Consider the following 22,850-nt stretch of genomic DNA (forward strand, 5'->3'; position numbering starts at 1 on the left):
GAGAGGGATAATAAAGATTAGAGAGGAAAATGATAGCTTTAGAAGACAAACAGGAGGGCCAACACACACAACTGGAGTCCTCAAAGCCAGAGCTCCAGTGATGTGACCATCACTGGTGGCGATGGAGAATTAGTCACAGCTTGCACATGGGCCAACTCTGTTGTTATTTCTGGTGGCCACTCCAAACTAACAACAAATTTTGTAAACCTTCCTGTGTTGATATCTTTTGGTAAGATAAAGATAAAATAAGAGAGTACCAGATCAAAACTTGCAGAAAACAAGTCAGTGGTTTAGAAGAAAATCCTGTTGGTAATAGTGGTACTTTTTTTTGTTACCGTTTCATTCTGAAATAATTTAGAAAAGTTGTAAAAGGAAGTAGAGTTACCATAAATCCCTTACTCAGCTTCCTTTACTGTTAACACTTTACATATCACAATACAATGATTAAAACTAGGAAACTAACAGTGATACAACACTACTGACTAATCTATTGACCTTATTCTAGTTTTGCCAGTTTTCCCACTAATACCCTTTTGCTGACCCAAGAACCAATCCAAGGACACACTTTAATTTTGTTGTCAGGTTTACTTAGTCTCCTTCAGTCTTGGCAGTTCTTGTATTTGTATTTCTGTAATTTTGTTGAATTTTGTCAGTAATTTTGTCAAATTCCCTCTAGCTCATGATGCTTTCTTATGATTAGATTGAAATGAAGCGTTTTTAAAATGCTTCTCAGTGCATCACGTCATGGTACTGTCTTATCACTGGCAGTGTTAGCTTTAGTCACTTGATTATGGTGGTGTCTGACAAATTTCTCCGCTGTAAAGGTACTCTTATTCCCTTTATAATTAGTAAGTGTCTTGGAGGAGATATTTGGAGACTATGCAAATATCTTGTTCTTATATAGTTTTTTCCTGCTAAGTTTAATATCCTTTAGTGATTTTTCCTGCAATAATTATTACTGTTGTGTTTGCTTAATAATGATTTTCTATTTCCATTGTCCCTTCTATTTTGGTCAATTGGAATACTAATGAGTGTAAGAAAAAGTTTTCTTTTCTCTCTCATTTCTTTAATGATTTATTTATATCCCACCACCCCACTGTAGAATGAGCTATATGACAGAGTAATGAAAATGCTTTGGAAATAGGCTATCCAAACTCCTTCACTCAGAATTTCACAGCAAAAAATTTAAAGTTGCTTATGTAAGAAACTTTGTTGACAAGTCAAAGTCCAAGAAATGTCACTCACCGTTTTGGTTCCTTTGTTTTCTTTTTTAGCTCAGAACAAAATATGACAGATTCTTTCACAAGCAATAGTTTGGTAGTGCCTACTTGATAGAATTAGTTAAAACATCCACATTTCCTTTTGATATAAATATTAAGTACTTAAATAAAAATGCTTATTTTTATTTTCTAGGTGCTGGAGCAATTCTGATTCCTCGTTTAGACATTGTGATTTCCTTTGTTGGAGCTGTGAGTAGCAGTACATTGGCCCTGATCCTACCACCTTTGGTTGAAATTCTTACATTTTCTAAGGATCACTACAATATATGGATGATCCTGAAAAATATTTCTATAGCATTCACTGGAGTTGTTGGTTTCTTGTTAGGTACATATGTAACTGTTGAAGAAATTATTTATCCTACTCCCAAAGTTGTAGTTGGAACTCCAGAAAGTCCCTCTCTAAATTTGAATTCAACATGCTTTACATCTGGTTTGAAATAGAAGCAGAATCGTGAGTCTTCTGCTTTTGTCTCAGTTCTGAAAATGATTTAAATAAGCACTAGGAGAATACATTGCCATGTACTTAAAAATAGAACCAAATTCTTTTTTCTTTTGGCACAATATTGATATTTGACAGTAAATTGTAATTCTTTACCAGTAGTAGTAAACTTCAGAAGATTCTTGGTTTTAAGTATTAGCAATAATTTTTAAAAATTTAGTTTTGAAAATTGAAAAAATTAAAACAAAAGCTACAATGTAAAAAAAATTAAAATAAAAAGATCACTATTCTTCATTCCATCAGAAATAATTTAACTAACATTCTCTCTTTTATTCCCATGCTACTCTTTGCCATTCAGTTGAGTAGAGAACAGGGTTTCAAAAATAAGAAAATTAAAGAAGAAGAGGTAACAAAAATTTCCAGACCATTCCAGTGAATGTCAACATATACTTTGTGCATAATGTAAAAATATCTCAATTGTGTATTTATTACAGAGCCATATATTTATGATTAGCCCCTGAAAGTACAGTAAACTTTTACTAATGATAATATAAACATCAGAAATCACTAAAACCAGAATTATTTTTACACTGTTCTGTAATGGTAGTTGATCTTCATAATATAAATTATAAGATACTGTACAAGATTCTGATTCAGTGTTTCATTCAAATTTGAAAGCGACTTTAAGAGTTATCCAATCAATACCATTTGCTTGTTTTTTTAACCTAAGATAAATTGATGCCCAGAAAGGTTAACTAACTTGGTCAAGACCACTTAGCCTTGAGATCAAGAGAAAACTGACATTTTGACTCCCACCCAGTCCAGGATTTTTTATTTTTCACATTATATCCAGGTAAAAGAATAAATTATGTTTAGTTTAATTTTAGTGTTGAGTCTACTTAATTATATTTTAATACTTTGAAAGTGGGTGATCTTTGAACAGTATATGTGACCTGAGCAGAAAATCAGAGAACTCTGAAAAGCCTGCATTACAGACTTTATATCTCAACAAGAAAAGCAGCAATTTTTTTTAAGCAGAATAGAAACCATTTGCTGGTTTAAGGGCTGGCTGGTGGAAAATACTATTTGTGAGTTAGCCTACAGTTAGCCTATTTGTGAACGCTCCTTATTGTTTTTTCTCTTTTTAGGTTTTGTAGGCACCACCTTTCTTAATGGCAGAAAATAGGTCTGACAAAATACAGGATTTTTGCACTCTTTCCAGCCCTGTGGCTTTCCTTCTTACAACCTTTTATTGATCTGAATGGGCAGAATAAATAAAAAAGATTCATGCTTAGGAAAAACCAAGACAATAATAAATTATCTACTAAATATTTAGACACTGTAGGTTTCTTCCAGAAAAATACCTTCTATTACTCCATATTCTTCAAGCCCCATTATTAACCAAAACAGACAATCTCAGTTGACATGGAAGATGAAAATTGTTAAGTTTAAAACATTGAGAGTCCTGATTTTTTAAAAAATTCATACTTTAAAATGTTCAAGTTTTAAATCAGGCTGGTGGTACTCTAATTTCTAATATTATAAGATACATCAAGATCACTGTGATATATGTATTCTGTATTTTTATATGTAAGTGTTCATTTAGTTCAAGTATTTTTTACTTTACATCAAGTACAATCCTAAAGGAATATCAGAAGATTTATTTTTGTACAAACTCACAAGAATCAAAACTTTTTTTAAACATTTGTATTAGGAATCACCAGTAACTGTTTGTGATTCTTCTCTATCAAATCCTTTTTGTGGAGCCTGTAGTTACATTGAGAGAATGTGAAAGAAATTATAGAAGAAGGAATCATCATGGAAACTAAAGTTACATAATCTTAAATCCAAGAATAAATTAGGTGGGTGTTTCTAATGTATAGCTTGGTATGAAATGACTGGAAAACATTAATAGAAAACACTATTAGATTTTTGTCAGCTGTCTTCAAATAATATTTCTTGTGTGGAATTTTATTTTTATACTTTGATGTATTTTCTTTGTGAATTCATCAAATTCATGAAATTTTAAATAGTTGATCATAGCAAAAAATAAATTTTGAATTCATCATGAACAAATGTTGAGTACATTACCAACCAGGGTTCTTTATGGCAATGAATGCTAAATTGATATCCAATACTTAGTTCACTAAATTATCAATACCTTAAGTACATGGGAAAAGTTATAATGCAGAAAAGAAGAGGAGCTACAAAGGAAGAGGGTAGTTTTAATTCTTAATAGGACACACTATTTAGATGTAAAGTATAAATGAACTCTTTTGGGCTTTCAATGTATTTTATTTGCCAAAAAAAAAGGGCAGTATTTTTCATTTGAAAATTTAGTTTTAGTCATAACATTTTCTAAAGATTTTTGGAGAAAGACCCGCTGTTGATTTTATTTGGGGACTGTGAAGATGAGAGGGATTATACCTGTCAGATTTTGTATTTGCTGTCTTTGGTCCATTACATTATGGCTAAAATGACATCAGCGTTTCATCTGCCAGCACAGCACCCTCTTCTCTGAAAGCTAATCAGCTGCCTGTGAGCCTTTTCTGCTACTGAGGTGGGTGAGAGAAAAGAAAGCTTTACTTACCTCTGATGACCTCTGTTCTAAGTCCATTATCATTATTCCGTAACATCTAAAAAGGTTTCATCAGTTTCAGAGTCAAACTGTCAAAAACACTGGTTTTCAGTCATTTTTTTATCAGAGGATTTTCTTTACCCCATAGGGCCAGATTTCTCCACAATTAAATAAGAACTAGGGATTTTTCTTGTTTAAAGACCAGTTTGTGTGATGTTACCAAATGAAAAAAATGTACTGTATTAGCAAATGTACATTGTGTTTTAATTCTATCCTCACCAGATACTCCTTTATTAAAATCATTTCTGCCTCTTGCCTAGGCATAAAATGGAAGCAAAATGCTTACATAAGCATTTATGCAATGTGCATGTTGTAAGTTTCCTAACAGGGTCTAATTTCATTCAATACTTTCATAATAGTTACAGAAAAGCTATCTTAACTGCAAAGTACTATAAATACATTAATTGAAATATTAAAGTTCTGTATAGTGCCCTCTCCAGCTGTGACAAGCACAGGACTTACTATCACCTACCTGTGGTAAGCTTCATGTCCTCACTGTAGATGTCAGTCAGTACAGCATCTGAATAGTATATTTGTTCACTGATGGTATATGCCCTCATTAGGCCTTGGCCTCAGTTCTCCCTTATTTAAAAGGGAGAAGATTTAGAATAGAAATAATGGAAATTATTTAATAAAGTTATTTAAATAATACTGGTGGCTCATTGAATTTCCCGTTGAGGCATAAAATAATTTAGTAAAAATATATAGACCATTGATAAGGTAAAAGGAGTTTTCTATTTTGATCTTTTTGGTTCAAATAGCTTCCCCTTCGTAAGAAAATTTGAGCAGCTTTGGTCTAAAAGGTGTAACAGTGTAACATCTTAGAAGGCTGACTATAATAGTATGTATACTTTGGCAGTATAATGATCAATCTTGTTTATACATTAGGGCACACCAGGCTAAACACCTTTTTGAAAACGGTTGGTTTTTACCTGGGAGATAGAAAAATGCTTAAGAAATGACTAGAAATGGCATTTACTGCCATATGACAAATGAAATGATAAATCACTCTCATTCTTAAAATTTTGTATTAAAATTAGCTATTTCTAATGTGCACATACCAGTAATCTATGTGAATTAGATACCACTACTACTGACCATTTAAATGGAGTCCAGAAAGATTATGTGTTGAAAGATCACTGTAAAAATTATTCCAGTAGCTTTTTTTTGATAATAAATAGGCAAATACATGTTATACCTTGAATAAATTAAGCTGTGGATTTTTATGGTTTTTTAAAATGATTTTTGTTAGTTTGAAAACTTAATATCATTGCACTTCAGTCAGTCCTTTTTCCCTTAATTTATTTTTCTTCACAATATGAAAAAATCTGTCTTAAAGTACTGTAACTTCTAAATTTTCAATAAAACATAATTATTTTGCTTGTACTGCCTTTTAAAATAAATTTGTCTTTTATAAGGTTAAATGACATTGACGCATGTCATAAGCTGAAAATGGCACCAGCGTAATCTCATAATAATATTTAATCAGTCTTTATGGTTAATTGTCATGTGATTTTAGCCTTGGAAGTTGATATTATATACCCCTATGATTTAAGAGAAGTTGGTTAAAAGTGGAAGGACATATTCAAAACCATAACCTGAACTTCCTACAGAGTCAGTGCAGAATAAGCAGTTCACGGATGCTGCATCCATGAATTGACTTACCACTCTTTTAAGATATTTCATATCAGTCACACTTTAATACATTTGCTTGCGTTATGCCAACTCCATATCAAAGATCCTAAACATTATTTATTCCTTTACATCAGTAATTCTGCTCTTGTGAACTTAAGAACATACCACAATTCATCAGAAGAGAAAGACCCCATATACCCAAGGTGCATCAGCACCATTATGTGTAAATAGGGAAAAATTGGAAACAACTTAAATGTTCAATAAGGAAATCATAAATTCTGATACCTTAACCTAGAACCTAGAACCTAATTATATTAATGTTATACTGAAGATGAATAATTAGTAATTTGGGAATGAATAAATACATAAAGTTAATTTTCAATTACAGCTCTGTAAAAATAATGCTTTTGAACCAAGACAAGGAGATAAACAGAGAGTGGAACCATAGTGTTAGGAAGAAAATGGGTCTTACTATTTTTAAATGAGTAGTCAAGGGAGGACTGTGAGAGAAATAAAGGGTAATAAAGTTTAGGGAAGGGAACAAGTAGTATATAAAAACCATAGTAGTAAGAAGCACAAGCTCTTGGCAAGCAGAAAACATGAAGACAAAAACAAACAAAAACACATGTACGTGTGTGGGTGTGTACATATGTGGGTGCTCATTGTGTGTACATGTGTATGTATGCATGTGCAAGTATACACCGTGTGTGTGTGTGTGTGATGTGATTGGACCAATAGAGGAGGGTTGATAGACGACTTCGTGGGGTCTACCTCTAGGCATATCCCAGCAAATTCCCTGACTGTATGGACCCTTAGTTCTCTTTGAGTCTGTCTGAAGAATCTGGTCTGCAGGTATGCCTCACCTGGGTAATAAGTCCCGAGAAGGGTGAGCAGGAAGGGAGCCGATGAGCACACCATGGTACCCACATATACATGGCGCCTACTCAGTGCACAACATTACAGAGCCAGTGGAGGGTCCTGCTGTTCTGTCCCAGCCAGAAAACAACCCGTGCCATCAGCCATGAATTCTCAACAATGTAGGGGGGAGGTTTAGCTAGGACTCCGGTTACCGGAACAGGAACTCTCTCAAGTTAGTGTGGATAAAGGGGAATCATCTGGACCCCAGTAGCATACACAGCTGTACCTTACGGGGTCTGAGAAGTTGCTAGGCAGCTGCCCTCTTCACCTTGCTATCCGTGACCACACAGCTTCTTACCTTGGGTTCTCTCTGCACTTCTGCTCCAGTATCCTCTCTGCTAACAGCCTTTTCTAACCTCCCACAAATTCTGGTTGCATATGGCTCAGTGCCCCATGGTGCTGACTCTGATCCCACTTTGACAAGATTTTACAGCTCTAGTGCTCAAGTTCCCTCTGAACCACACTTCCTGTGCCTGCTGCTAGTTATAGGGAGCAAGAGAGCAAGCAGCTGTGTGGCCAGGGTGGCATCCCCTGGCATGAATGTGACCACTTCAGTATGGGCGATGGGAATAAGGTTGTCATGCAATATTTGGGGCATACTTACACTAAAAACTAACTTATTTACCTGAAATTCAAATTTAACTGGGTAATCTATACTATTATTTTTTGCTAAGTCTGGTAAACTATTGGAGCATTCTGGAGGAGTCTACCATGGAGCCAAGGAAGTGATAATGATTAAATGGCACCCTTTTTGTCTCAATCTAGGGTCAAATATCAGTTTTGCCATCTATAACAACTATGAATCATGTAATCTGAATGTAAGTTTCTTAATGGAAATAATATTAATGAAAATAACTAAATAATTATTTTACATCCTGCTTTGTTCCAAAATAAAACATGAAATGTAGTGAAAAAGCTAACATAAGAGTGTGCCACAAATTTGACTCTGTGTGTTCCATGGGCCAGACTGAAGATTATGTCAGGTAAAGTAAGGCCGGGCTTTTGACAAATGGTGGAGACTCAGTAGCAGCCTTCACCTTTCCCCCTGCTTCAACTCATATAGCAGGAGCAATTCTCATGTCTATCCTGTGAATACCCATAGTTTTTTGGGGGGGGCTTCTAATTATTAACTTGAAAAATACGAATTAACTGTAAAGTACATTTAATGAATATATCTATAGAATATTGGCAGCTAGGAACACCTGGAGATAGAAATTCAAACAACTGCAGAACCCACTCTTTGTCTCAAGATTGGAATGAGAATAAATGAGTTGCTACAGGTAGTGCTTAAAACAGGCATGTGGTAAGCACCATTTAAGTAGTAGCTATGATTATTGCTATTATCTGTTTCTGATTTCATGTCAACCTCATTTTCTAGTGAGAATTGTTTCTTCTTCGTGGCAGGAAATATGACTACTGATAGTGTTTAGGTTTTATATCTTACTATTTCCTTCCCTGGAAAGGGTTTATCTCAGTCCCTACATCCAGTTAGAAAAATCCCTCAGGCATAAGAATGAATAAGCAGTAAACCAACCCTTGCAGGGATTGAACACCATGTCTAACTTAACTGGGTAACCAAAGACATTTTAGTCTACAGAGCTGTATTAAAATGATTCTGATTACTAATGTCACTTGGCACCTGGCTAAAGCAAAATCCCTCTCTGAGGAAGATAAAATAATCTTAGACTTCTAAATATTACTCAAAAGAATTTTGTTTTCAAATACTATTCCTGGCACATAATTGATGGTAACCAGGCATTTGAGGACATGAGACAATAAGAATAAACAGCAGATGCAAGACAATGGAGTCAGACAGCAATGACTCCAGAATCTCGAATTATTTGACACAAATTTTAAATTGTGCTTTTTATATTCACAAAGAGACAAGTTTGAAAATCTCAGCTGAGAGCTGGATATTATAAAAAGTGACAAAGCCATTTTGAAAGGACTTCTGCTTTTGGATGGGATGAGATAACTAGCAGCAGACCAGCAGTCCCCTCTGGAACAATTAGAAACATGGATATAATTCAAAAGTCATCTCTTCATGGTGATGGAGATCTGCAGAAGCAATGAGACACCAGGGAGGGAAGGACCTTAGAGAGGTGAGCTGCCTTCTGTAGCCGCTGTTATTCTAACGGCATGTGCCAGTTCTGAATGTGATAGGGAGGCTAAGTCTGGTAAAAGTGTGATGCAAAGTTTGGGAGGGGAACAAAGAAACCAGCAGACTTTTGGCAGAGTTGTGGGGGTCCTCGAGCACACAGCTGGTTTTTCCCTCTGGACATTTCCTGAATAGTTGGAATGCATGGGGAAGAAGGCTAAAAAGTATAGTGAAAACACTTTTCAAAAGCAGAATGGAGTTTTTCAGCAATCTTGTGAGGCAAGTAAGTTTGGGGACCATTGGGAGAAGATGCCCTGTAACCACTTGAGGCTTTTAGTTCAGAACCTGAGCGATCCAAAGGCAGATAGAGAGATAGATAACCACTCTATCTGCCCAGTGGAGGAGTAAACCCTGTCTGGAGAACAGTTACACCTTCTGAAGTTCCAACAGTTTTATACATAATGTCTGGCAATAAATAAATTATTAGGCATGCTAAATACAGTATTCTGACTAAAACCAAGAGAAAAAACAGTTATGGAAGTAGATCTGTAGATGATCCAAATATTAGAGCTGGCTGACAAGGATTTTAAGAAAGAACATGATTAATGTTTTTTTAAGGGGGAAATGAAAAAATTCTCGAACTGAAAAAATATTGTAAGGCAACTAAATGAAAATCTGAACTTTAAAAAACTTGTAGTAATTCTAATTTGTGTTTGACAGATTAGACACAGCTGAATAGAAAATTAAAGAAATAGAAAAGAGGTCAGAAAAAATTATACGGAACGAGAAAACAATGAAAAATACAAAAAAAGAGTTTAAGAGACATAGAGGAGCAGTTAGAAGGTGTACTGTATGCTGAAATGGGTTTCCTGAAGGACAGGAGAGAAAGAACAGGACAAATGCAATATTTGAAGTGATAATGGCTGAGAGTTTCCCAGAGGAATGAGTTCAATTCACAGAATTTAAAATTTCCACAAACCCCAAGTATAATAAATGAAAAGAATGTACACCTAGACACCTCAAAATAAAAGTGGTAATAATCAAAGACATATAGAAAAACAAAAGAAGCCCGAGAATAAAAGATCCCTTTCAAAGGAGAAACTATTATACTGATCATTATTCTCAGCAAAAACATTGAAAGTCATAAAAGGGAATTTTGCAGAAAGAGTAACTCATCTTAGCATTCTATACCTAACAAAAATTTCCTTCAAGAATGAAAGTGAAAAAAGACATTTTAGATATATAAAATTGAAAGAATCACCAACAGACTCTGAAGTCACAGAGCATATTATCCCTGAAAGAAGTTTACAAATACTGGAATAAATAATAACAATGGAAAAAGTCAAATATATCAGTAAATCAAAATGAATATTGCTTCTATGAGATAATAGTATAGTGTGACATGAATCTGTATGTTAGAGAGTAGAGAGGAAAGCGGACAGGAAGAAAGGCAGGGGAGGGAGGAAAAAGGAAGAGAAAATTTTAATATGTAGTAGCATATACATCAGCAAAAGCATAAAAGTTGCGAGAAGCTCAATAAAATAAAATCATTTTAAACTTACTTTATTGGGGAAGAAAATCATTATTTGATTTTGATAATTCAAGAATTCATATTATAGATTCTAGGAGACTAGTAAAAGAGTGTTTTACTTCTAAATGAACATAGGGAAACAAAAGGATTTATAAAGTTTAACCAATCCCCGTCCCCTCCAAAAAAAGGCAAAAGAGAGGGAAAGGAACATGGCATGGGTAGGACAAATAGGAAGTACACACATATGTGTGTACAAATACTTCCTGGACAGATACAAATCCAAATATCAGTCAGTACATTTAGATGGCCTAATTTCTCTAAAAGAGGTAAAATCCAGACACTAAAGAAAAAAAAAATTCTAAGCACATGCTGTGACCAGTAGCATGCCTTCCATACCCAGATACAGAAGGTTGAATGTAAAAAGACAGACAAAATAGATTTCAAAGCCGAAAGCATGACTAGAGATCAAAGAGGTGCTTCATAATGACAGAAGGTTCAATTCACCAGGATAATAAAGAAATTCTAAATTTGTATGGTCAAAATAGCATGATCTCAAAATATATACAGCAAACACAGACAGAACTACAATGAGAAATCAACAAATTAACAATTATAATGAGAGACTTAGCATACCTCTCTCAGTAACAGAAGACACTATTAAGGCCAGAGAATATTTGAACATGATAAACCTGACTTAATGGACCTATGGAGAACATTGCTCATGACAGCTGCAGATACACCTCCTAATGGGTCATACAGCAAGTTGTAGTAAACTTCAAAGAGTGGAAATCACTACAATATTGTGGTGGTTAAGAAATATATATATTTTTGGTTATTCACTATACCAATATATATTTCTCTCATATTCCATCTTCCTCCAGGGTTCCTGACTCATAGCTCCCCAAATCGGTGGAACATTAAGTGTTGAGAATAATAAAAGGTGGTTTTTGTTATGTCAACAAGGTGACCTGGAAAGCACCTTAGGATGGGTGCAGGTTGCCAGTGGAGCAGCCATGTGGTTAGAGGGCTGGGAACTTCAGTCCCAACCCCTGACCTCTGGAGAAGGAAGAGGGCCTGGAGACTGAGTTCAATCACAATGGCCGATGATTTCAACAGTCATGCCTACATAGTGAAGCCTCCATAAAAACCTAAAAGGACAGGTTTCAAAGAGCTTCTGGGTTGGTGAACAAGTGGAGATTCTGGGAGATTGTGCAACTGGCGAGGGCCTGGAGGCTCCATGCCTGTCCCCATACCCTACCCTGTGCATCTCTTCCCTCTGGCTGTTCCTGAGTTATAGCTCTTTACAATAAACCAGTGATCTAGTAAGTAAAATGTTTCTCTTAGTTCTGTGATCTGCTCTAGTAAGTTAATTGAACCAAAGAGGAGGTTGTGGGAACCTCTGGTTTATCTCCAGCCCTTCAGAAGTACCGGTGACAGCCAGACGTGGAGTCTGGTGGGGGCTTAAGGACTGAATCCTTAATCTGCATAACCTAATGCTATCTTAGGATAGATCGTGTCAGAATTGAATTGAATTGTAGGACATTAGGCAAGGAATTGACAGCCCAGAGAATTCCTTGGACACATCAGAATTGGTCTCAGAACCAAACGACACAATTAGACTTTCTGACCACATTGCAGTTAAGCTAGAATCAATAACAAAATATAACCAGAACGTCCTTTAGTGTCAGGCGAACGTGATAACCACTATGCTACGGAAACCTGCTGGAATGTCCTTTTGTGTTCTGAAATGAATAACTATATTTCTAAATATTTATGAAAATGTCAAATGGTAAATTAGAAGTATTTTGAACAGCATAATTAAAATAGTATATACTGAAACATCGGACTGTAACTAAAGCAATGCTTGAAGAAAACTATGCTTAAGTGCATATATTTGAAAGGAAGAAAATCTGGAAATTAATGAGCTCAGGATTCATCTTAAAAAGTTATAAAAAGAACTGCAAATTAAATCTGAAGGAACAAAAGAAAAGAAATAATGATGAGAACAGAAATTAATGAAATAGGAAAAAAGGTGCACTAGATAACATGGTTTATGACAGCCCAGGGGAAAGGAATTGAAATTTGCTGGATGCCTATTATGCCTTTTATAGTCTATAGGGCCTTTAAAAATGCAATTTAATTTAATTCTTTTTAATAGCTTTTTTGTAATATAATTCACAAACCATAAAGTTCATCTATTTAAAGCACACAATTCAGTGACTTTAGTATATTCCCAAGGTTGTGCAGCCATAATCACGATCTAATACTAGAACATTTTGGTTCTCCCATAAAGAAACCTTATACTCTTAAGCAATCACTCCCTCCTTCCTTTCCACTCCCATCTCCACCAAGCCCTTGACAACTACTAATCTATTTTCTCTATAAACTTGTCTTTTCCTGACATTTCATGTAAATCAAATCCAATAATATGTTGTCTTTTGTGACTGGCTTCTTCCACTTTGTATGTTTTCGAAATTCACACATGTTGTAGCATGTATCAGTACTTCATTTCTTTTTATGGTGAAATAATATTCCATTATATGGATATACCACATTTTGTTCATTCATTCATCAGCCAAATGACATTTGGCTTGTTTTCACCTTTTGGCTCTTAGAAATAATACTGCTGTGAACATTCATATGCAAGTTTGTTGTGAATGCATGTTTTCATTTCTCAAGCCATAAGCATTCTATATATATCCTGGATACAAGTCTCTTATTAGATATATATGATTTCCAAAAAATTTTTTTCCATTCTGGGTTGTCTTTTCACTTTCTGGATGGTATTGTTTGCAAAACAGAAGTTTTTAATTATGATGTATCCCTGAAAGCTTTATCATTTTAGCTGCTATATTCAGATCTATGATCCATTTTTTTAGTTTATTTTTGAGTATAATTTAATGCTTACAACGGCTCTGTAAGATGGCTACTGCTATCATCATTTATATGAATAACTGTGACTTAGAGTCTAGATAAGTTCTCCAAGATCAAACCAATATGCACTGAAACTGGAATCAGATTCAAATTTCAGACCTAGTCCAGATACAAGGGCCACTATATCACAAAGCCTGCCAGCATTTCTGCTGTATAAAATCTCAGTCATTTTTGAAATTGGCACTTTAGTCAAGGACATACTCATTTAATGAAATGTTGTTTCATGAGGTCTTTAGATTGGAAAAATAAAACAGTTTGGCATCTCTTGGAGCTGGAGTTCATTAAAAAGACATATACTATGAGATGAAAACACATATCAGAAGACCAACTAGATTCCCTAGAGCATGTTTAATGAGTCTCATAAAACACATCCCATTACACTTTATTTCTTAATTAAATGCTACATAAACTTTAAAAATACAGCATTTCTACTGTATAGCTGGCAATATCACTAATATCAAAGGATAGTAAGTAGATGTTTAAACCAGTGGCTTCCTGGCATCAAGTAGCTGATGTTTTCCTTGGGTGAAGAAAATAAAAGTGGAGCATAAGTGAAAAAACAGTTACCATTAGAAAGAAGAAAAGTAAGTGGGGTAGAAAGGAGCCATCACTTAGTTGTGAAGGGAAATTATCTGAACAGTGTTTGCTTATGAAACTGTTAGTCTGAAATGAAAGTCAAAGGAGCTAGCCATTTGGGAGTACTTTCTGCTGGAAAGTTTTAAAACCAAGTACAAAGTACAGAGAAGGAGAGAGAGAGAGAGAGAGAGAGATGCCCAAGAGAGCTGTGGTACAGAAATCTGCCCGATTGGGAGGTGGCCTAGAACTCAGCTCTCCTGTGGAGCTTCCCAGAGATAAATTTAAATACCTGGCACTACTTCACTGGAAGAAGAAATTGGCAACGATGGAGGAAGTGGGCCAAGCTGGGTGTGCCGCCACTGAAAGCACTAGTGAGGAGGTTAAAGCAGAATTTTCCTTTGGGCTTACTCTCGTAGGCAGTTCAGGCTGCTCTAACAAAGTACCTTAGACTGGGTGGCTTGAACAACAAGCATTCATCTCTCAGTGGCCTGAAGGCTGGAAAGGTACCAGCAGATCTGGTTCCTGCTCAGATCTCCCTTCCCAGTTTGCAGAATGCGTGCCTTCTGCTGTATGCTGACGTGGAGAAGAGGCATCTGGCTCCCACAGCTCTGCTTAAAGGGGCACTCGCCTCATCATGAGGGCTTCACCCTCAGGACCTAATCACCTCCAAATCCCATCACCCCAGGTTTAGGTCTTTAACATATGAATTTTGTGGAGACACAAACGTTCAGTCTGTAGCACTTACTCCTTACAGGAGCAGCATAATGTAAGGAGAAACCTAAGATAAAATACTGTGGCAGCATTTACTGAGCCTCATACAAGTATCCTAGTGCAGCAGCAGTCAAGAGATGCTTTGTTGTTATTGTTTTAAAAGTAGCAAACATGCTGATTTTCAAATAAAATCTTTCAGTCATTTTCAGAACTCCAAGTATGTGAAATAAATAAATACAGAGGCTGTCTGGTCTTCGTGAAGAAAATGGCTCAACACCCATATGGTTCTGTGTCCTCCATTTCCATCTAGGATGCTCCTGAACAATAAATTTTCTTTTTTTATCATTAAAATTGGTTTAAATGAAATGATGGGATTACTAGATGGCAGATATTTTGTTTTTAGACTTGGTAAAAATCAAAACCAAAACACTGGCAACTTTATATCAGCTTCTATTAAGAAAAAAAAAAAGGCTATCAAACTGTTATGGGTTGTGTCCCCTGAAAAAAATGACAAAAGTCTTAACCTCCAGGACCTTCGATTCTACCTTCTTTGGAAATGGGGCCTTTGCAGAAGTAATCAAATAAAAATGCAATCCTTAGGGTGGGTCCTGACCCAAAGTGTCTGTGTCTTTGTAAAAAGGGGCAATTTGGACACATGTAGACAAGTGTAGAGGGAAGACAATGGGAAAACTCCCAGAGAAAGCCGTCTCCAAGGCAAGGAATGCCTGAGGCTCCCAGCAGCTGGGGAAGAGACGTGGACCGGGTCCTTCCCTCACAGCCCTCAGAGGGAACCAGCCTGCCCGCGCCTGATTTTGGACCTCTGACCTCCAGAACTGTGAGACAGCAAATGTCTGTGGCTTGAGTCACCCAATCTGTGCACTTTGTCCCAGGAAATGAGTAGACAAGAAGGAATATTATTGGTGCCTGACATCTCAAAGTCCGGGGAGCACCAGATAAGTGGACTCAAAAACAAAGTAAGACACTGTCTTTTCCCAGAGAAGGAAGACCGTCGACCTCAGTGAATCGCTCCCACATACCGGCAGGGAGGGGGTCAAGGTTTGGTTTTACTCATCTCATTCTCATAGCAGCACTAAGCCATTGGTTATGAAGCCAATTCTATAGATGAGGAAATTGAAACTCAGAATCATTTGGCCTTGTCCAAGGTCCTACTACCAATAACTGGTGAGTCTGATTCCAAAAAATAATGATAGCTAGTATTATTGAGCATTTCCTTTGTCTGGGAGCTATGATGGGGGCTTGATGTGGGTTCACTCATTCAGCCTTCACAGGAACCCTGAGAGGCAGCAGCCGTGCATGTGAACTATTTCTCACTTGGTCACTTTTCAAGTTTTTAAAAGAATTTTTCTCAAGGAATTTTCTCCATGAATAGCTCATGATTCTTTCTTAGATTAATAGTTTAAACAATAGTTTTATACTATTAATAGTCTAAACTATAGTTTTATTGCTGTTACAATATTTTCCAGTGGGGTATGCTGGTAGAAATGAATGTTATTAATTGTTACAAGTGATATGACACTGTTGTTAGAGTCCAGGCTCTACGTCCACCCTGCCTGCAGTTTCATCACTTGCTCTGTGACCTTGGACAAGGTATTTAATCTCAGTTTTCTGCCTTAGTTACTTTAACTGTATTGTGGGATAATAATAATTATAATCATTATAATCTCATGTCTGGTGTGAGAATTACATGGATTAATATATTTAAATCATTAAAATTAGCCTAGCTTATAATACATGTTAGCTCTCAGCATTATTGTTTGTTATTATCCCATTTTACAGATGATAAATTTTGTCAAATGTAGTTTTTGCCTTTTTGGCCAGAAACATAGGTTTGCAAGTAAGGCTGACCTGGATTTGAACTGCAATTATGTCACCTACTAGCTGTGTAACTTTCTGTTTTTCTCCAGGTGTTGGTGTCCACAACTGGGAAATTTTTAACTCAGTGTTTAAAAATAAACAAAATTTTGTGCTGCTCTGGATTTTTTAAGATTGCCAGAGTATATCTATTTTGAACCAGTGCAGTGGAAGATAACATAATGACCATTTTCTAAAATGGCAGAATTATTTTGAGTTTCTTCTGATGGTAAAGAACAATGAGCTTAGCTTTATGCAGGGAATGAAAGGGAGAAATTGAGAGGTGGGCTGGGGGAGAGGAAAAAAGTCAAATAAATTCATTTTAAGCTCAATTACATGTACAATGACTGATAATATGTACAATTTACTAATAACTTCCCACAGTTATTAAAACATGCTTTACAAATCTTAACATCTAGTCAAACATGGATATGGGCAGACTTTCTTAATAAAACAATTTGACATTGTAAGAGTGTTCATGGCTTTGCTTTGACCAGAAGGAAAGTGTCAATTTGATAGAAGAGATGGCATAACCAATTTGATCCTACTTGGGATCAGAGAGTGAGTTCTCCATCTCCAGCTTTGATTCAGTTATTTTGTCAGCCCTCACCTAAGGCCTCTAGAGCATAGCTTGTGTATAAATAAAGTATTTTCAGCAGTATTTTCCTTTAAGTTTTTCCTTTAATTAAAGTAGATTTCCTTCTTAAAGGGACATTCCTATTTGACACTGCTCATTTTCCTTCCTCAAAGAGAAGCCCTATTTTACTCTCTTTTATACTTCATGGGCTTCTTATAGGAATTAAATGAGGTGTTTGCAAAGTTTTTAGAGCAGTGGTTGGCAATGAAAAAACAATAAATCTTATTATACTTCCCTGGAAACCAGAGCATTACCTGTCTATGAGAAGGACCTGGAGGTGATTCCTTATTAGCAGCCCATACCTTTCAGTTTCTTGGGGAAATGCATTCTGCTTCTCTGTCTTTCTAACTATGAGATTTACAGGTGTTTTTTTTTTAAGTTAGTTGACTATGTCAAGGTCCTTAGATATTTTCAGTCTTATTTTCAAAGAGCAAAACCATGAGTAAAAAAATGAAAAAACAGAAGACCCTTGAAACAGTATGTGACAGTGTGGTTATCAAAAACAGCAACATATTTGATTCATTCCTGAGCTGGAAAACAAATGCCATTTATCGATGTTGGTGTACGTTCACCTCTAGAAAAATTATATAAAAACCTTGGAGCTCAACTCTGTAGGGAGCCATCCAACCTCCTCACTTCATCACTTCCTGAGAAGTTTGCCACGCTGTCTCCTGAATGACAAGCACAAAAGGTTGGATGTCGTAAAAGAGAAGTTCCCCAGAGTAATCAGAGTCATTCCTATTGTTTTAATCAGTCCTTTACAAAGTTATTATGTAATTTTAAACTAGGTACAAATTAAAATATGTATTTATACTCATCTATTTCTTCAAAAGACTTCAAGGTAGCTCATAGTAAAGGCCTTTCAAACAGAATAGGAAAAGATAATGATGTAGGAAAAATACTATTACCACTTCTCAGGAAATAGCATGGCAGTGTAATCTGCATAAAATTGGGCTCTAAACTTCCTTGAAGCCCAGGCGAAAGGGAGTCTCTTGTCAGAAAAAAAGACATTATACGACTGTTCCAATCAAAAAATGGAGCCTCTGGTGATTGCATGGTGCTCTCCCGGGGAGCTTGATGTTTACTGATAAATCCCGGAAGGTCAAATGAAGCCTCCAGGGCTCTGGCCTGCAACAATCCCACATAACACTGTCAAAGACTGAAATAAAAAGACGTGGGTAGCTGCTCAACACAATGCTCACACAACAAATGTTTTGTTCATGTAGATGACAGATGTTTTTGTTTTTTTGGCTGAAACAAATTGACCAATTGATTTGATATGATCAGATCCAGCCTGCCTGTGTCATTTTGGCTGATACATCTGGCTGTACACAGGAACACAATTTATCCAAATAGTCTTCTCCTTCCCCACCCCACTCCCCTCATCCCCTTTCCCCAGAGAAAAGGGTTTATTTTTCTCGCAGGAAAGGAATCTGGAGCTGGGCAGAGGATGGGCCAGGGAGCTTCCTGATGACAAAGGAATCCAGGCTCTCTCTTGATTTTCCTTCCTTCCTGTGGGGCTTGTTTACTCAGCTCTGAAAGGCAGATATTTCATCTCTAGGTGTAAGTCTGTGTTCCAGCCAGGAAGCAGGGAGGACGGTTAATACAAGCACTTAGCAAGCTTTCTAGGGCGTGTATCTCACCAGGCAGAACTCAGTCACATGGCCACTTCTAGCGGCAAGGGAACCTGGAGACGTGGGCATTGTTAACTGGGCATCATGATACCCCCCAAAAAATTGAGTGTTTGTTGCTAAAGAAGAAAGGAAGAGTGGATACTGGGTGCACAATTGACAATATTTACCATATAGCATTTGACTCCTTTCCTTGGAAAAATAAAGTAAGGCATATCAATTTCCTTATTCTCATACCTTCTCTGAATTTCAAAAAGGAAGGATGTGTGTGGGTGATTTTTAAATAGACTGGTTATACATAGTTTAGATTTACAGAAAAATAGAGAAGACAGTAGAGTCCCTATAGTTTCCCTTACCCAGCTTCTCCTCATACTTTATAGTATGGCACATTTGTTGCAATTAATGAAACAATATCATTAACTAAATAAAGCTCATAATTATTCATATTTCCTCAGTTTCACTGAATGTCTTCCTCTGTTCTAGGATCCTACCCAGGGCATCACAGGACATCTAGTTGTTGTGTGTCCTTAGGTTCCTCCTGGCTGTGACAGTTTCTGAGACTTCCCCTGGGTTTGATGACCTTGACCATTCTGGGGAGTACTCCTCAAATATGTTTTAGGAATCTTCTCCAGTGGAACATATCTGATGTTTTTCTCATGATTAGACTAGAGTTATTCATTCTTGGGAAGAAAGACGACAGAGGTAAAGAGCCATTTTGATCCCATCATATAAAAAGGTGCATACTGTCAGTGGGGATACTCATCTTGACCATCTGATTGAGGTAGTGTGTGTCAGGTTTTTTGTGACAAAGTGATACTTTTTTCCCCTCCCTTTCCAAACTGTGTACTTTGGAAGGAAGTCACTTTACATAACCCACCTTTAAGAAGGAAGAGTTATTCTCTCCCTCTTGGTGGTGGACTAGAATTTGTATCCATTATTTGGAATTCTTATGTGAGGGAGACTTGTCTCTTCTCCCTTATTTATTTTTTCAATTGTTTCTTTATCAGTGTGGACTCCTGGGGACATTTATTTCACACTTTGGGTTTCTACTCCAATTCTACTTTATTTTGTTGCTCAGATTGTCCCAGTTTTGTCCATTGGGAATTCTTTGAATTGATTTCTTTGATATGCCCTTTGACCTAGTCCCAACAATGCAGGTTGTTTGTTTCTGAATACTTCTTTTTTCAGTCCAAAATGCTACAAGCTCATCTGACTTCCTGCCACAGTTCTAGAAACAGCCATTTCTCCAGTGAGGAGGGAAGGACTTTCAACACATTGTTTTTTCCACTTTACAACTGATATAATTGAGGCAGATTAGGCAACTCATTTAAGTTTCCAGGGCTAATTGTTAATAAAATTAGTATCAGATTCCCAGGGTTTTTCCACTAGACCGTAACTTTTATCTGCTTATTGAATAAATCTCATTAAGATCTATACAGAAAGTTCAACAAAGCACAGGACTCCCAAAAGTCCTTAGTGTAGAACCCCAGACATATCCCTGAGAATTAGTTGTAAACGTTGAAATCTAGTGAATGTCACACTCTAAAGGAAAAGAAGAAATACAGGAGTATTGAAAAGACTCCCATGCAATCTTAGCTAATCCACCAAGAAGCTGTCATTTTTCAGAGAATCAGGGTCTCCGTGGGAGTCTGAGTAGTTCTCGGGAGCAGGAAAGGGCCCCCGATGGGAACGCAGTCTCTGCTAAGGCTGCAGGGATCCTGCGTGTGGCTCCAGGCAGACGGCCAGGTCTTACCCTTTAGGAAGCTGGCTTTCTGTGTGTAAGCCTCGGGCTCTCCTGCACATGATTCCAAACCTACAGGAAGCTATGGACGCCCTTGGGAGCAGGCAACATAGAAGTGGCTCAAAATAATTGAGAATGTTTTGGGCATAAGGTCAGCTTTCTGAATCAAGTTGGGGATTATTACAAAACCTGTGCAGTTAAATCTCTCAGACATTTTGGAGGCTCAGCACAGTACCTGGAAAAGATACTAAACCTGCCACACTGAGGATGTAGGCATGAAGTGTGCTTTTTCCATGATTAAAGCTCACTTATGTTGACATCCTATCACCTGGGGCGGGGAAAGCATTTGTTAATCAAAGTGTACCAGCGGGATTGACCATCCTACACTCTGTTCCCCATGGATTTCTTTTCCTGAGAGCTTGTTTGGGGTTTCTCTGGGGTGGGTGGGGGGGCGTAGCTATTTGTATACCCCTGACCAAAGAACAGTCTGCTCCTCCTCTATGGAGGAAGGTCATCCTCTTTGCACATGCAGCTTCGGGAGGCGTACACATGGAGCAGAGGAAGGGGACCCCCGCCTAGCCAGCCAGATCCCCCAAGTCAACCCCGGCAATCCATGGGGTGACAGATATCCCAGCCAGATCATCCTCACATGCCACTGATTTCTTTTCTTGAAAAATTCCCTAGTGTGCTGGCCCAAAGTCCCCTCAAGGAGCTCCCATTCTCCCATCTCAATTTAATTTCCTACCAGTACTTTATTGCTGTATTAAATATACCTTTTTTCTAATTTTTTATTAAGGTATTGTTGATATACACTCTTTTGAAGGTTTCACATGAAAAAACAATGTGGTGACTACATTTACCCGTATTATCCAGTCCCCGCCCATATTCCAGTGCAGTCCCTGTCCATCAGTGCAGCAAGATGCCACAGATCCACTATGTGCCTTCTCTGTGCTACACTCTTCTCCCCATGATCCCCCCACACCATGTGTGCCAATCATGATACCCCCTCATCCCCTTCTCCCTCCCTCCCCACCCGCCCTCCCACACCCCTCCCCTTTGGTAACCACTAGTTCATTCTTGGAGTCTCTGAGTGTGCTGCCTAAATGTACCTTTTTAAAAGTTCATTTCGTACGGATCCCCTTGCCCTCTCCAGTGTACTGTGTGTGCCTGTCGCCAGCATGTTCAGAGGCCCCACATGAAAAGCAGGATAAAACTGGGTGATAAATCATCTCCATCCTTGCTTGTACCTTACTCTCTATTTTATTTCCCTCTGTGATTTCATCATAAACAATAGATCAGATATTTTAACATTTTTGATAAATGTCACAGTTCCTAAAGAGGCACATTTGAAGCTCTAAATATATATGATAATTGCCTGAGTTATATTAAACAAGTATGTTCAGTTCTGACCTTCGCCTCTGGGGGTATTTAGTATTGAACCTTGGTGAGTATTAGCGAGGATCTGTATTGGTTAGGGTCCAGCAAGGACACAGAAACCACACCAGCTATTATATAGAGAGAGAATTTAATATAAAGGATCGTTAGCTAGGTATCAAGAATTTTTGACTAGGTAACCACAAATTGAGAAAGAGAATAATAAGGTATCACAGAGGTGGCAAATGCAGGAAGCAGCTGCCACCCAGGGCTGGGGGAACAGAGGGATGAGGTTGTGTTTATTAAAATTTAGATGCTGAAGAAGAGCCGTAAGTTGGGCCTCTGAAGAGGGGGTGCTGCTCAGCCGGTTCTGGCATTGCTGTGCTTAGCATAGGGGCCCCACGGACCTGAGCCCCACACTTCCTAAGAGGAGGCCCTGGTTGACTGGTGCTGGAGTCTCTGAGGGGGTACAATCAGTCTGGCTCTATGAGTGTTGGAAAAGCTGCTGATTCCGGGAAGAACTGTCACTCCTGGGCAAAAAAGGACACATGACTGGGGGGCCCTGGAAGGAAGGGACAACAGGAGGTGAAGATTGGTGGTTACAAGAACCTTCTCTGGATTCAGAAGAACTGCTTTTGAGACTCAGCTCTGCCACTTCCTAGCTCTGTGACCTTGTGCAAGTTGGCCTCAGTTTTCCTGCACATAAAATGGGACTAGTATCCTTTATCTGATATACCTTATCTGACAGTCAAAAGTGACAGTCTATATAAAGTGCTTGGCAAAGAACCTTGTATGCAAATTGCTCCTATTGCTACTAATAAATGCAGAGGCTTTA

General features: G+C 37.4%; 1 protein-coding gene across 7 annotated transcripts in view; it reads left to right on the forward strand.

Annotated features, from left to right (window-relative positions):
• SLC36A4 (solute carrier family 36 member 4) overlaps window positions 1-19,384 on the forward strand; it is a 66,668-nt gene extending 47,284 nt beyond the window's left edge. For 4 of the 7 annotated variants that reach the window (XM_073215895.1, XM_073215891.1, XM_073215894.1 and 1 more), the window contains one exon: window positions 1,414-5,743. In XM_073215895.1, coding sequence (XP_073071996.1) covers window positions 1,414-1,721 — 308 coding nt within the window. In that variant the 3' untranslated portion in view covers window positions 1,722-5,743. Of the gene's footprint in view, window positions 1-1,413; window positions 5,744-8,791; window positions 9,368-11,420 lie in introns of those variants that run through there. The other 3 variants (XM_073215893.1, XM_073215897.1, XM_073215896.1) reach the window with 3 other exon arrangements.
• Window positions 19,385-22,850: the final 3,466 nt, after the last annotated feature.

Source organism: Manis javanica, chromosome 11, assembly GCF_040802235.1.
Source record: "Manis javanica isolate MJ-LG chromosome 11, MJ_LKY, whole genome shotgun sequence".
NCBI classification, from domain to species: domain Eukaryota; kingdom Metazoa; phylum Chordata; class Mammalia; order Pholidota; family Manidae; genus Manis; species Manis javanica.